The sequence below is a fragment of the Diadema antillarum genome, unplaced genomic scaffold (genome assembly GCF_040938485.1).
Source record: "Diadema antillarum isolate AM-2024a unplaced genomic scaffold, OU_Dant_1.0 seq00001698_RagTag, whole genome shotgun sequence".
Classification (NCBI taxonomy): Eukaryota; Metazoa; Echinodermata; class Echinoidea; order Diadematoida; family Diadematidae; genus Diadema; species Diadema antillarum.
The window spans coordinates 593,376-610,192 of NW_027272389.1; the positions used below are offsets into that span (position 1 = coordinate 593,376).

Genomic DNA, 16,817 nt, shown 5'->3' on the forward strand with positions numbered 1-16,817 from the left:
TATGAAGGGCAAGTTAATGCACACCATAAGTGCGCCGTGAGGCACGTGCGTTCCATTGTCTTATCGTCTGTGCGCTGTCGCATTCCCCATAGTGCGTTTGCTTGATGCCGATCTCTCCTCAGGAGCTCCAGTTCCAGCGAAGTGGCGACAAGTTCATCTCGCTATCTTGAGTTGATGTATATATATACGTATTAACATATGATGTTTCAGTCTTCGTAGAGCAGGAACGAGCACGGCGACACGGCACTGGAACTTGGAGGGAAAAAATCCATAGTTTTGACAGTCAAAGTTTTTACCGGCCAAAAAAAAAACAACCATGCATCAAGCTCGTCCCTTTGCTCTGGTCTTGATCACCGTGCTGTCTTGGCAGATGGTTAGGTGAGTTTGATCAGTTGTTAATGACCATCCAAGATGACCTCGTATTTTGTTTTACTAATTGATGGCACAGTCTTCATCCCACCCGCCTCCCTTGCTCTCTCCTATAGGTATATGCACATACATCGACTTGAATTGAATTGAATTAAATTGAATTGAATTGAATTGAATTGAATTGAATTGAATTGAATTGAATTGCATTGAATTGAATTGAATTGAATTGAATTGAATTGAATTGAATTCTTATATTTCACGACAAATCACGACATACAAATACAATACATTATCATCACCGGGTAAGCAATATCGAAATCATCAAAAATTAGTTCAAAGCATAAAGAAATACCTATCAATTCAACAAAGATTTAGCTATACCTCATTTTCATCTTATGCCTTTTCGCGGCGGAATCCATCGCTGACTATTTATAGATCTGCATGTTTAAGACTTTCCACAGTTTTTATGACCTGATTTCTTTCTCTCTATTGCTCCCCCTTCCTTCTCCCGGACTTTTTCCGTCCATTTATTTGCCTTTTATACCCGGCTCCACCTTTAAAAAATAATGTATTGATCGTTGAGTATAGCTTTCTGCAAAGAGAGCGCCACAAATCAATTTCGGAGGAGTTGCGGATGACGCGAATATAGATGGAAGAGGCTGAAATCTGTTTTCATAGCTTTGGGGCTCTCGCAGGGTATAATCCGGCAAGTGCGTTTTGCAAATATAGGGTATTCCCCTCTTTAAGGTTTGAAGGTGACTGAAGGTATCATCAGCATAGAAAAATGTCACTGCGTTCTTTGTGTATGTTTGTGTGTGCGTCTTTACTTGCATGCGTGTGTGGAAATCAGTTTTGGCTTTTTTCAAAATACATTTTAGAGCAAATCCGTTGTATTGAAAACCGGCACTTATACTTGTTTTGTGAGCGCGCAAAAGCTCGATTCTATAAATGTGAAAATGTTAGCGCAAGAGCTTGCTTTAGCTTCATATGTAAAATTTTGTAGCAATTAGCATGTCTCGGAATATGCTGTAAAATGTATACGAATAAAGCATTAAATGCCACTATATATATCACTGATAATATTATCGTACATATCAAACTTTGTATACTTACTGATATTGTACATTGATCAAAAAGGAAAGAGCAGGTGGGCTTCATTGATTCACAATTTCTCAGAGATGAAACTTTATATGGCTGACATTATTATAAACTATTTATTCAACAACATAAAACCCTTTTGATACAGTGAGTGAACGCATCAAGGTCCAACGGATTCCATGATGACTATTAAGTATCACTGAACACCATAAACATCCCAAATATAAAGTGCAAGACTGAAACCGGGGTTGATTTTAAAATTCTCCGAAATCACTACCAGTTATAAGCGTTACTATGGGGATCTACTATGACACCAGCAGCTAACGAAAGCTATAGAACATGACTAGGCCTATTATGCTTATCCTAATTACGAACCACGCGTTTCTGTGTTTATGTGGATGTTTGTTGTTTGTATTTTACGAAAAAGTACTATACCGATAAGGCCACAATGTAGTCCACGTATGAATATTTTACTCTAAACGTTCATACTGTCAACAAATATTAGTAATATTGACATCACTAACACTCACTCTAAACACCTGCTTAAATGATAAAAAATGAAACATAGCCCCAGATAATTATAGTCCCCTATCTACAATGATCTACCATAGCTGAAAAGATCCAAACCATAAACATGACCAAAAAATAAACAGTTATGACCAATAAAATTCTTATGACATTGCTGTTTTCATAAATAAGCCTGTATAGCGGTCATTCACCGCAAGACAGTATAGTGAAGAAATGTGCTGGTCACAATGCCGTATCATGGCGAATAGATACAGTGCATCGTCACCTCGCTGTTTACATAGTTCTATTCTCTGCTTTAACTTGCGGAGACAATCACGGTGAGGGTCAATTGCACTTAGATGCACTTTTAGGGGACATACAATTTGAACTGTCGGTTACAGATCATTAACCTTTGAACCCATCAACAGAATGTTGCTTAGTTGAGAATGATAAGGGCGTTAAGTGATCACAAAACCCATAGTGTTCGAGAAGACTTAAAGCCCTTCTCATTCTCAACAGACGTTATCATTTCCAATCATTATTAAGTTCACAATGCCCCTCTCAACTGTCTATCTTAATCAAGAAATGTTATAGGACAAGTAGAATTCGTTGTAAAGAAAGAATGTAAATGAAAATGCCTCTTTCAGAGAGAAACGGGATTCTTAGTCTTCAAAAATTAATGCTTGACCAATTAAAGAATAACATGTCGATTCGGGATTTTGAAAATTATGCACCTATACAAGCAATATTATGGCGAAGAAAAGGCTCAACGTTATTGAAAGATATTATCTTTATTTGCTCGTGAAACACTAATAAAAAAAAGTAAACTTATGCAATACAGCACCAAAACACAGAATGTTGAGGATGCCTAGAATCACATCATGAGATAATAGAGGATCAGAATTAAAAGTTGAAGAAAATGTTCAATTTTCTAAGAAAGATGGAGAAAAATAGCGAATCTTTAGTAGGATGATTATTCGCTATCTCTTGATGACATGTCAGCGAAAACTGCCAAAAAGAAGAACGAGAACAAAATAGTCAAGCCACTCGTGGATACTTGAACAGCAATAGACTGTGTAATCTCCGAACGATTCAGTCTACCTATTTCCCCCAACTATAGAGGACCCTTTTACCATAAACAAAGTCATAATTATGAATTGTACTGGTGCCCGCATCGATGGGGTCAGTATAATATCATAAATGCATACTCTGTAGGTGATCATTAATACGCAAGCACAATAGAGTTATTAGGCTCAATATCCCTCTGGCATTGCGTAACTCGGCTATGCAGTATTTATCTTCTATACGCGTGTTTGTATGCATTTTATACAGTATATCCTCCATGAAGTGCATAGGGCATAATATTTATGAAAGTAAGGTGTAAAGACAAGATCTCGTTACGGAAACATGTAAAATAATAACAATTTACAAATACGTGGACAAAATACACTTACAGCAATACTGAATTGTACATTACCTATAATCACGTAATTATTTCACATCGTTGTAGATAAGAAGGAATGATGATAGAAATTGAATATAGTATGTTGACTCCCAAACAAAGTTATTACATTTTTTTTATACAACGGAATAAAATTAGTTGGAGCGGTGAAAGTTTGTTTTGTTTTGTTCCCTTATTCTATGTCTCGAAGAAAGCGGCATCCCAATGAAGAGGTAAAAACGCAATATTGCTCAACAGACCATCCTCTACCGTAAGAAAATTGGACGATCATTCTATAAATTGTTCTCTTGTAATTCTGTGTGATGTAATTCTGTCGAAGCCAGTCCCATTTTTATCGGAGTACACTTTCCAATTCACCGACTATCGTACATCAATATCATGCCAATATCGGGAAAGTTAAATTGGTACCTTCTGCTGCCAATATATCACGTCCTTTATTGATATTTTCTCAACCATTGCTTTGGTATGAAGGGCCCATCAGATCGGATTAGGGGTAGAATTTTAGGCAGAAGTGATTAATGAAGAGTTATGTCTGACAGTGTCGCAGGAATTCACGCATTGGTTGTTTGTACTCTCATTTCGGCGTCCACTCGTAAGTAATGACACAGATGGGGGTATCGTCTAGACTGCAATGGGTCAGTGGCTATTATCATGTATCGTTGGTCACTGCCCGTCAACGTCTCAAGTCACTGATGATTCTTGTCCACCAAATCTTGACCACTTTCGCTTGACTGTCCGTCGTGCTGTTTTCCTATCGATGTATATTCAATGAAAGTTGACGAACTGGTCTTGACTGCTTGGGACTATAGGGATTTCTCCATTAAAAAAAAAAAAATGAGAACTGGTATATTTTGCAACAGTCAGTACTGCAGTTTTCATCTAAATTGAATCTCCAGTATAGTCAGACATGAGTCATTGTGAGTTATAATGCTTTCTAATAAGCATCATATTGACTAGTAGTTATATAAAGATACTTTGAACCATTGTTTCACTCCATGAAATGCTCCTAACGCAGTTACTTCAGCATATCTTTAAATTCACTTCACGTTTGTTTCACTGGATCCTACATCGTCGCCAAGCTGTCTAAAGGCTTGTAGTGTTATGGTGGGTTTTTATGCATCTTCACCGACAGATCACGAATTCCCGCATTTAGCTGAACTAAGAAAGCACTGAGAAAGCAAAGTGAGAGTTAATTTGATGTTAAGGCGCATAAAAGTTTAAAGTAACCATCGTTATGATGCAAACGTATATGATGACATGACTTACTGAAATCTGCGATAGGCCTATAGCCTTCTAGATAATTTTGTATGAATGCCAATATAATTGTTCTTTGTTGATGTTACTTTCAAAAGCATCTGTTGCTTTTGGATTACATAACTCCCGAATAGCCGTCAGCTGTTTTGTTAACCTCGACATAGACAGAGAGACATTCGAAATGCGCGTGTAGCACCATCACAGACAGAGCTGCAAATGAGCTTTAAGGCTATATTGATAAATAGACTGTTGTTATCATTCATTCGTTCTAAAAAATATCCTGATTTCTTCAAAACTTGATTGTTACAAAATGTGTCCACTTTACAGCTTGAAGTGCACGTCGTTAAAGCCATACTCAAAGTGCTTCTCGCTGTAATGATATGGGGCGATTGAAAACGTGCTTTGAATTTCATTTACGCTCATCGAATGTCTAAATGGCAATCTTGTCCTCTTCGAAGGAAGCAGTTATACATCATTCACATTTTGTCATGGCAGTATTCAAGCTGAAATCGTTCTTTTTGGTTCCAATATGGCAAAGGTTAATAACGCAGCATTCCAACGGTGTTCAAAAGGTAATGACAGGTCTGCTCACTTAACCCGTAACCCGCGGGAACCTATACGACTATGTGATATACAGTGATTTCAGACTCTCGAAAGAAACGGATTAATGCTGGTACAGCTGAAGTTTGTTTGAATGATATAAAAGAAACATAAAGGTTGGAGGGAAGTCAGATGAAGGGATTTCATTCTACATTGTCAAGTCTGATGTTGATATGCTAGCTTAATGTTTTTCGAATCATTTTCCTTGATTTACCTTATACTTTTCACAGACCAATGTAATTCTACTTTCCTGATTTTTTTTTCTAAATTCAATTCAAAATTCAATGCATTCTTACTCGTAAACAAAAATACAATTACAGGAAATTCAATGCGGGACTTTTACATAGAAATGTGTAAAGACCCCGTTATTGAGTCCATGTAAAATATGATCTTTAATTGTAACGATGTTATGATCACAGTATAGCGCAAAGAGTGTAAATCGAATCTTATTCAATTTACAATGTCATTCTCACAAGATTAGTATATACATTGCAGCAAACTCTGAAGTTACCCAATTCTTCGTATACATTCTGATGCCTAATTTCAAAATCAAAAACTGCATTCGACCAATCAGCAAAGTACAATTCCAGACAAACAAGTAAACTTGATTGTACGTCAGTGTCATGGGGAAACTTTGAGAGTCCCGTTTTCATTAATCAATAAAAGTTTGAAACGCGGCGACTTCAGACATGTTATTGCATAAATAATGGGCGAAATCCTTTACAGGGCTTGCGCGAGCATAGAGTACAATGTTAATTGAGATGAGTTTCTCATCCAAACGATACGTTTTGATTGTAATCAACAGTTGAGTCATCATCGTCTAGAGCTTTTAATAAATCACTTGTGATTCACTCTGTTCGGAACTGCTTTGATGTGCAACACATGAAGTGTCATACCCTGAAAAAGGCCCACATGTTTGAATCTTCGTTGATATTTTTTCCCTTTTAATCAAAACCCTGGACTGTATATAGACAAATTGACATGTTCGTTTCTTGACTGCGATCTCGGGAACCATCTCTTTCACGAAATAGTCTGAAAAAACATTAGAATGATAATAAAAACCATGATGATTATTTACAATTACGCAAATTGTCGGGATGAAAAAGAGCTTCAAATATCATCTGTTGTTATTAGGTGACTAAATTCATAATGTTTCAGTCTACCACAGTGATTCGATATTGAAAATGAGGCATAAACATAACTATATTATGATTTTCCATGCCACCACATATCAATGAAATAGAGGTAAAGGAATTCAGTCATTTTGAATAACACAATTTTGGGATGAAATTTAGCTGTGAGTACAAATTAGTTTGGCCGAATTTAGTTGTAGAATTGACTGAATATGACAGTGAAGACAGCGGCTATAGGACAAGCCTGGTGGATACAGTAAATGCGTGCAGTTATCAAGCATTGAGCATACAGTATATTCTCCCTTGTCTGAATAAGTAAAACACATCTGACTTCAATTAGGTGGCCCCGGACAGCGGGCCACAGCTGGTGTCGAGCTTTGCATTTCAATCTTATAATGACACATGCACAGATAGGCTTACATACGTACATTGTTCCTGTATAAATTCACCATCAGTCAACATTATCCGAAAAAGACCATGTAATGATAAAGAGGCATGATAAAGAAGCATTATACTGTTATCAAAGATAAAACGCAAATAGAACAAGACAAGCACAAAGAATCTGGTAAGAAAATGGTAGAGTGTCAGACACTCTAAGAATGCTTTGCCGAAATAGGGTATGGTTTTTGTAAAAAACAAAAACAAAAAACAAACAAAAAATCCCTTGTCATAATATACTGAGCGGAAACGGGTTTGGGATTTTTTCCTGGCAAGTGTATACGTGTATCACTATACGAACGACATAGTACTGTACCAGCTATTCAATCAGTATTCGCCAGAAAGAAACACTAGATGTAATTAAAGTAATTCATTAGTTACTGATGAGTTGGGCCTCAGTTCTTTTTCGTTAAATAGTATCAATTTATTTCTTTTTAAATCTTATCAATGAAAGCAGCGACTTCCATTTTAATTGATTTTTTATTTGAATCCCCGTAATTAACTTCCGACATTTTCCATTTTTTTCCATTCTGCTAATGAACAGCAAACCCTATTAGCTTCTTCCTCTATTCATTATCGCGTGTTTTTTAAAGTTACTTTTAATCGTATAGGTAGCACACATTAGGCAAATTACTGCCTGTATTAATTTTATACCCTAACTCCGCCCCGCCCCCGCTCCTAAGCAAATCAGAGAGTTAGTGAAAATGGAGGAGGGAGAGAGAGAGAGAGAGAGAGAGAGAGAGAGATAGGGGATAGAGAGGACAGAGGAGAGAGCGAAGGAGAGGGAGAACTTTACTAGTATCATTTTTTTTTTTTTTTTTTTTTTTTTTTTTTTTTTTTTTTTTTTAGGGAGGAGAGAGAGGAGGGATCTCGGAGCCAGTTAAACTCCAGAGATAGCGAATAAAGAGTGTGAGGTAAAATATTATTGCAATATAGACCATTATTTCTACACTCCATGGACGCATAATAACGAGCATGTCATGTCATATGCATAATAGAATTCTACAGGTGTATAGATCAACGCATACACACACATCAAATATCTTGATCTACAGATTATAAATATATATAACACACTGCGATTGATGGGGCGCTCATCATTTTCATCATCATCATCGGCGAACAGACAATACAATACTCTCATTAGTTTCCCCGTATTACACAACAGGTAGCTTTTTTTTTCTCTCTCATCATTGTGGTTGTTACGCCCTGACATCAAATACATTCATAATGTAGAACTTTTCAAGTGTTCATCATGGTCTCATACACAGCCGTGATTGGGAAATATAAATAGATCCGTGAGAATGCATATTTTATCATATCTAGATAACCTCCCAACATGATGTAATATTTAATGCCTACATACACAGACACAGACAGACGGATATATATATATATATATATATATATATATATATATATGTGTGTGTGTGTATAAAATAGGCATATATATGTATAAAAGTAATAAACAATATACATATGTCTGTGTGTGTTTGTGTGTGTGTGTGTGTGTGTGTTGCTAAACACAAAAGTCATGAGAGCTTTGTCCCACAGTCTTCCAGACAATTGAGTAATAGACATCCCCCATACACACACACACACACACACACACGCACGCACACACACACACACACACACATAATGATGTAGTTTATGACAATTTACTGATACACTCCTACCAGAGTAGACAGACCTTTATCGCAGTAATTCACGCCATTAATGTTGCAGCACATTTTGGTTTCTCGCACGTTTTCTTGCCACTCCCCGCATCATATCAGTTTTATCTGATTTTATAGTCTCTCCCCTTTATAGACTACTGCTCTGACAAGCGCATCAACATTATTGTGCTGTCTCGACAGTCGTATACCAGTAACTATGTGAAATGAATATCATACCAGGAATTATGTTCGTGCATAAAGATGAAAACAACTCTTTCTCATACGTCAACGCGACGATCAGGTGTGGTTGTATTGTGTATATAAATAGAAGGTACCATCTCTTTTGATACTGATGTATTTCCAGTCAAAACGTTGTATTTTTCAAGAGATTGTTTATATTGCATTTTCACTTGTTCTTCTTTTTCGTCATTGTCTTCTCCTTATTAATAATAATACTAACAATAATGATGTTGATGATGATAATGAAAGTAGTATAGGTAAAATGTTATTAATATCACTATATAGTAGTAGTACTACTGCTACTATTACTATTGTGGTACTAGCAAAACTTTCAATATCATCTTAATATACTCCTGACTTATTACAGATGCACTTATACATGGGTAAAATAATGGTTGAGCTGAGTGTAATGTCATACGGCAAATTTCAGGCCTCATACTTTCCGAATCTGACATATCGGAATGGAAGAAGTAACGTAATTATTTAAACCCGGGTCGACTTGACCATAATCATAACCCGCAAACACTTTGTTCGTTCATCAATGGCAGTATAATGAATTTATAGTTGTTCTCTGTTAGTTTCTCTCTTCTTAAATTCCTTTAATCTGAAGCATTAAAACTACCCATTTATCATTCCCTGGAGCTTCCCACGTTGCGCGCGAGATGATACCGAATACAGAGTGTATGTACCATTTGGTAATAGCAGATCCAAAATGAAAGATAAATGCACCACTTAAATCCAAGGCTATCGCATCAGTCCCTAGCCTTTATGCGATTATGGAGATCTTCCAGATAATAATATGATCACGGGAAAGGGTATGGAGAGAGGGGAAAAGGACGGAGTGTGCTTGCTTCTTACACTCCCAAATGCTTGGGTTTCATTTCATATCTATTTTGTCTATTTCGTTTCATCAAACATACACTTGCAAATGAATATTTGAATACACATAATGACGCAAAATCAGTACAGCAGTGTAATCAAGGAAAGTACTGTAAAATGAAATACAATTAGTGTTGTGACTTTTATGACAAACACTAAATTAAAATTGTTGGAAATGGAGAGGACTGTTAAGCGATTGTGAAAAAAAAAAATTTTGAAATTAGACTTTGCCAGGTTACTAAAATTTAGTATAGAGCATTCTGCTATGCATAAGGATGTACATGTATATGGAAAACAAATTCTTCAATCTGAAAGTATAGTATTAAGACTTCAATCTTTTTTTGTACTGTTATCAGGAAAAAAGCTTTTAAACTGTGACGCAAGATATTGAGACAATCAAACGTAATTGTGTGTGTGTGTGTGTGTGTGTGTGATATTAATCAAAGTAATGCTAACGATAATGCTGCACGTGCTAACATAATTATGTTTGTGCATGATATTGGCCACGTAAATTGGAAACATGGAGAAGGGGGAGTATGCATAACCAATTTATTTTTCTTCTTAATTAAGGTGACCAGGGCCCCGTTTTATCATAAGATAGAATCGATTTCAAATTTCGTTACCACACAGTCTGTCATAGACTTACAGTTGAAATCAACTTTATAATCAATTTTAACTCTTCATAAAACAGGGCCCAGAAGTGTACACTCACCTGAACCAATCAGTCTCAGAAAGATAAAGGCTGTAATAGTGTATACTGATGCATGCTTGTCAATACTTGGGGACCTGTGATATACACCATAATTATTACTTGCCGCTATGATGGGCAAGACTCGGACAAGCTTTCAGGTTGCTTTGATATAACCCTGTGTTTCAAATGCGTGCCAATAATTGCAAAAAAAAAAAAGGATGATTGAACTATACCACAATTTCAACGGTTTTTTGTTTAGTTGTTGTCATCACACATGTTGAAAACCAAACAATCATGCAAGGATCATTCGCGTTTGTAGACGAACAGACCAAAGTAAAGCAATCTTATAGCCATGCTCCCGTTCTTCGCGCATCCTGTCCTTACCTTCCCTTTATCATCTATTCCTATAGCCTCTTCCACCCCTTCCCTCTTCAAGCCACATCCGTCGATCACCCCTCATCATCCCCCCTTTCACCAGCCTCCCCCCCCCCCCCCCAACTCCCATTCCTCTCACTTCCCAATATTGAGTGTCGGCATTTCTGCGCTTCATCATCGGAACTCCGTACCCTTTTCTGCGTCAAATTTCCCACTGCTGTGACTTATCGACTGTCTTTACTGGTTTGAGTTCTCTTTCTTTTTTCTTTTTTTTTTGGCACAATTTTGCCAAAGTCAAGGAGTAGAATAAATGATAGAATGGAAGTACCCTTTACTGGCTGTGGAAGGAGTTGACCATAGCAATAAATCACCAGTAAAATAAATGAAATAGAGACAAACGGAGAACGGATGATAGGGAGAGGAGTGAGAGTGAGAAATGCGTGTGTGTGTGTGTGTGTGTGTGTGTGTGTGTGTGTGTGTGTGTGTGTGTGTGTGTGTGTGTTTGGGTGTGTATGTATGTGAAAGCGTGAATGGATAACTTTTGCGACATTTCCTCCACTGAGAAAAAAACGTTTCCACTTTACGTGCTGATAAAATAGACAGTACATGTAATATGTTTGTTGCATCGATTGCTTTAGTTGCTATTATTTTGTTCTTGTGGATTTCTATACAATCCTAAATCATTTCGAGTGACTCTGCCCAGCCAAGGACAGCATTTCCGTATACCTAATGGGACAAAAGGGTAAAATATTTGATATCTATTTAATATACCTGGAAATTTTTAACGATAGACGTAATGTGATAAAAGCCATATTCTGATCTTCTGAGTCAATCAAAATTTTACATTTCGGCTAATCAAGGTAAAGAGACATCTGGCTAGGCGGGATAAAACGGATTAATAAAACGGAAATGAGCGTAGATCTCAAGGTTGTTACGCATAGCCATTTTTACTGATACGCCGAAAACGTTTTTCTCGTCTGTCTATAGCGTTATAGAGAATGTTTCAATATTTCGAATGTACAAATTCTTCAGACATTTTCTGTAATTTTCTATAATTGTGCCTATTTCCGACATCATCATAATAGACGATAATGCGATAATGGAAGACTGGTTTGCAGTAACATACCATAATTATGATATTATAGAATACTTGTGAAATAAGAAAGTATATAATGTGTTGTATGGTATGGTTTGTATGTGTAGTGTGTTTGTGTGTACATGTGCATATGTGTGTGTGTGTGTGTCTGTCTGTGTATGTATGTGTTTACGGACATCTCGTTCGAGTCGACCAATGGTGCATATCAACTACCTACGATAGCTCAAAATTGACTTAACATTGAACTCTTGTATATATATAGTCAACCACATGTGGAGAACACAACATTACTTGGATCCTGACGCAGCGTGCGAGGTGTGAAAGCGTGCAATGATTAAAACGGCCAACAGATCGTATATGAAGAGTTTTATTGCAAAATGAGCTAATTCCATTCTTAGGTTGAGATATTTGCGATTAAAGCTGCTGAAAACAAAGAAAATAATGAAAAAATACAGGATATTTTTAATCATAACTTGTAAAATATTACTTGTTATGTCACAAGTGAAGTACTACTGAAAAGATTAAATTTTGCTCTATCTGATGACGAACTTACTTTGAAATGTTTAAAAATGGCACTTAGCTCATTCTGCAATAAAACTCTTCACATATGGACTTCTGACAGAGATTAAGACCAGCAAAAATAACAGTCTCAATAGCAACATGAGGAGGGTAAAAGTATACACGAACGATGTAGGTACTCCACATGTCTGAGATGATAAATGACGCATTATCATAGCGAACATCTGCAGTCATGACTGTGTCTTGGGCACGAGTGGTACTAACAAGATTATATCAGTACTGTTATCAGGGCGACTCCCACCTCCCTGCGTGAATCGTATGATAATTGTAGATTGTACATTTGGAAATGAAATGTTAGGCCCCCGTATAACTTAACGCACTCACGACGAATGGATCTAACAAAACATATGAATGTAGCTTATTATTAGGTTGGCGTGGTTAAATCCTTTAAAAGGTAAATTCATTTTCAACATTACATGAGGTTTCAGTGCATAGAAACAAGTGCATAGAAACAAATATTTGTAGCACACATCCACGCAGTTTGAAAAAAAAAGAATGGACAATCCCTGTAATTTTCCCTTGTACAATCTTTGCTAAATCCATGTGGCGTCATCGCTGGCAAAGAATACTACCACTTATTCATGTCATGTAAAGGGCGGCGATTATGATATGAAGAAAATGTAACGAGAGTTTCACAAAGTAAACCATTTTTTTTATATGAATAGTAGACATTCTATTGAATTATTACTATATTCCCGTTAAGGGCTCTATGCGTACCCTGAGCTGTCTTCTGAAAGAGGTAAGTCAAGTGCTTTTTTATTATGATAGTAGAAAATGAAAATGTAGATTTATGATCATGGGCACGTTTTTATCATTACACAAAATAGAGTCGCATATATTAAAAAAATGATATTGCAGATAGATAAGTGGCGTCTTATAAATGCAAATTATATCTAAGGCTTTATACACCAATCTCACTCATTGTTTTTATTGGCTCATTATAATTGGAATATGTAATATACATTACATAGAAATATATATATATATATATATATATATATATATATATATATATAGGTTCCTATGTGTGTGTCTGTGTGTGTGTGTGTGTGTATGTGTGAGTGTGTGTTTATGTGTGTTGCGTTTGAGGATGTGTGTGTGTGTATAAGTATACAAAGATGCTACATATCATAATATGAGCGTTTTCATGCCACCACAGGTTTTTTACATATGTGTATAGATATCAATTATTCATATATATCACAAATCTCCAGCAAATTACCCTAATTGAAATCCTGCAATTCTGGTCAAGGTTTTATCATTGGTAGATATTTTCAACTTGATATGGCTGCGATAATTTTCAAGGTGCCTTGTGTTCTCGTAGGCATTTGCCGACATTATAATGAAACAAACGTGGGACGATAGCCGCGAAGCAGTTGTTGTGCAATGCAATGCTAAAGTATTTAGCCTATTTTGACAGGGCCGGCGCACTGTTTTCAAAAGTGTGGGGGCCCACTTCCGGGTTTCATGAGGTAACAAGAAAAAAAAAGGTCCTCAGCTCATCTCTCCCCGTCCCCGTCCACTTCCGGGTTTCTTCAGCTGACAAGCAAAAACCAAAAACCAAAAAAAGAAGGTCCTCAGCTCATTCTCTCCCCTCCCATTTTAGTGTCTCTTACGTACTTCCGGGTTGAAAAAAGTGTGGGGGCCCAAAGTGATGACACCGTATGTATTCCTTTGTATGGTGCACAAAAAGTGTGGGGGCCCGAGCCCCCACGGCCCCCACGGCTGCGCCGCCCCTGTTTGATACGTAGTAATCTGCTGCATTCGATGTTCTTATATATTATTGTATTTGTGAAAATGTTTGTACTTGCTTGTATCTTCCTTTGTGGCGGTGATAAGGGGACGGGCAAAAGAAAATAATGAAAGCATTAAGAAATTATTAAGCGATTATATTCTGGAATCCCGATTAAAAGGCAAACTGTTTCAGTGAAAACAAACAAACAAACAAACAAAAGCAAAAAGCAAAAAAAAAAAAAAACCCAAAATGAGACAGTGATGAGGATGGTATCCTTTAAAAAAAGACACACACACACACACAAAAAGCCTCCAGCAAAGACAGAAAAGGAGGAGACCACTGACCCACAGGATGCAATTAAGCAGAAGCTGGATGAATCTAGATGTCTGCAAGGTGTGTTTGAGTCGGAGGAAAGTTAGAGAAGCGTGGCAACGAGTAATTTAAACGGGAAGAGGAGGCGGAGGAGCAGGAGGAAGAAGATGGAGACGGAGATGATGATGATGATGATGATGAAGCGGAAGAAGAAGAAGAAGATGATGATGATGATGAAGAAGAAGAAGAAGATGATGATGATGATGAAGAAGAAGAAGAAGAAGATGACGATGATGATGAAGAAGAAGAAGAAGATGATGATGATGATGAAGAAGAAGAAGAAGAAGATGATGATGATGATGAAGAAGAAGAAGAAGATGATGATGATGATGAAGAAGAAGAAGAAGAAGATGATGATGATGATGAAGAAGAAGAAGAAGAAGAAGATGATGATGATGATGATGATGATGAAAAAGAAGCAGTGGAAGAAGGAGAAGAAGAAGAAGAAAGAAGAAGAAGGAAAAGAAGAAGAAGAAGAAGAAAGAAGCGCCCGACAAGTTGAGCACGCTTAATTAGGGACCTGTCGAAAGCTGCATTTCACTTGAGAGGGAGTCAATGCCGACAGGATATTGATTGTGATCGACATCGAGACCGCGCACCGTCATGGATTTCATCGATACCAATAAATCTTTAGAACCACACGATGAAACTAGATGTTCGCTTTCCAAGCAGCACATAATGCGAGAGACACGCGAGATTCCACATTTGACATTTCACCACATTATTGAACACATGAGAGTTCGGAACTTGACGCGGGAAATGAGTTGTACGTAGTACAATAAACACGCAAGAAAAACAAGGTTATCGAAGAGAATGTCGATTTCATGAAAGGTCAGCGCAACATACACACGCCTATGTAGGTACACTTTAAATAGTGAATAGCCTTGAAGTAACCAGGGAGACATCTTAAATGTGTCTATGTTATTTAATAACATTTAAAGACTTAATGAGAGAAACTTGCTGAGAAACTGCAGATGTCTTGCAGGTTGTGTCACTCAAGAAAGAAGTAGGAAATAAGGGCATTCAGTAAGTTGTGAGAGAATCGTGGAGAAGGTGCATATACATACATACACACAAACGCACGCTAATGTACAAACATAACAATCCACACATGTACGGACATTATTATCAATAGTACGCCATAATTTTAACGCAACATGATCCTTGTAAGGAGAACAAAACGACGCATTACAAACAACTTCATGAAATTAAACAATTAACCACCCTGCACGACAACTTCGAAAATCGGCTATAGTTTCTTTGTGTTTTTCTTTTCTTCCGTTTGTCATTTTTATTTGTATTACTAAGTATATTCTTTCTATTTACATGATAATAATAATATGAGGTAGTGCTCTGACAATGAAAGGACGAAGAAGGGGACATATGAAACAAATTAGCTCAACACTAATTATGACAATTATCATTCTATAGATACCTGCAGTGGTATAGAGGAACGCTATGATTTTCTTCTGCTTCTTTTTTTCTCACTTCTTTTTTTTTATTTTGATGTATAAATGTCTAACGATGCTGGAGACAGACATGACCTTTGGTTTTTGACTTTTCCAAAACAGAATTTCTTGAACATTACGACTTTCAAACCTCATCGACCGAAAAAAAAAAATCTATGGATGCGACGTTTTACAATGAATGTACTTTAAAAAGTTGGTCTAATGTTCAAAGCATCAAGATTGCATGTGAACAAGCAAAAGAGTACCCAAGTGATGATGTCACAGTCGTCTGTTACAGCTTGGGTTGGAACCAGGTTCGAGCGTGATAGCAACGATAGTGTTCTAAGGCTGCGTTTATCAACTTTCCCATGTTTAAACGGCTTTCGATAGCCCTTTCGATAGCCCTTTCGACAGCCTTTTCCAAAGCCCTCACTGCCCGTACTATTAATGTGCCGCTTGTTTTCTAAGAAGGGACGGCGAAAAGCAATTACCATCATAAAGACATATCTTCCTTTGAGAGTGACGAGTCATGATGCAATGCCACATGAATCAATTGTCTTCATATCTGTGAGGCAGCTCCAGTTTAGCACATACTTCAAATATTTCTGAGTGGCGCCATGAGACTTTGGCTGCGTTTATCAACTTTCCCCTGTTTAAACGGCTTTCGATAGCCCTTTCCAAAGCCCTTTAGAAACGGCTTTCAAAATAGCTGCGTTTATCAACTCTCTTCGCGAACACGATTTTTTAACTGGCCTGTCACTGCACAGCTGCATTGCGCTATTCGACCCGAGGAGAAGTACAAGTACTGAAGTATACAAGACAACAAAGCCGTTTCAAAACAGCTTTGCGTTTATCAACTTCCAAAAGGCTTTTACAAACAGGT

General features: G+C 37.1%; 1 protein-coding gene across 1 annotated transcript in view; it reads left to right on the forward strand.

Annotated features, from left to right (window-relative positions):
- Positions 1-241: 241 nt before the first annotated feature.
- LOC139711738 (glycine receptor subunit alpha-3-like) overlaps positions 242-16,817 on the forward strand; it is a 77,305-nt gene continuing 60,729 nt past the window's right edge. The window contains exon 1 of the mRNA XM_071623595.1: positions 242-378. Within this exon, the coding sequence (XP_071479696.1) occupies positions 317-378 (62 nt within the window). The 5' untranslated portion in view covers positions 242-316. The remainder of the gene's footprint in view (positions 379-16,817) is intronic.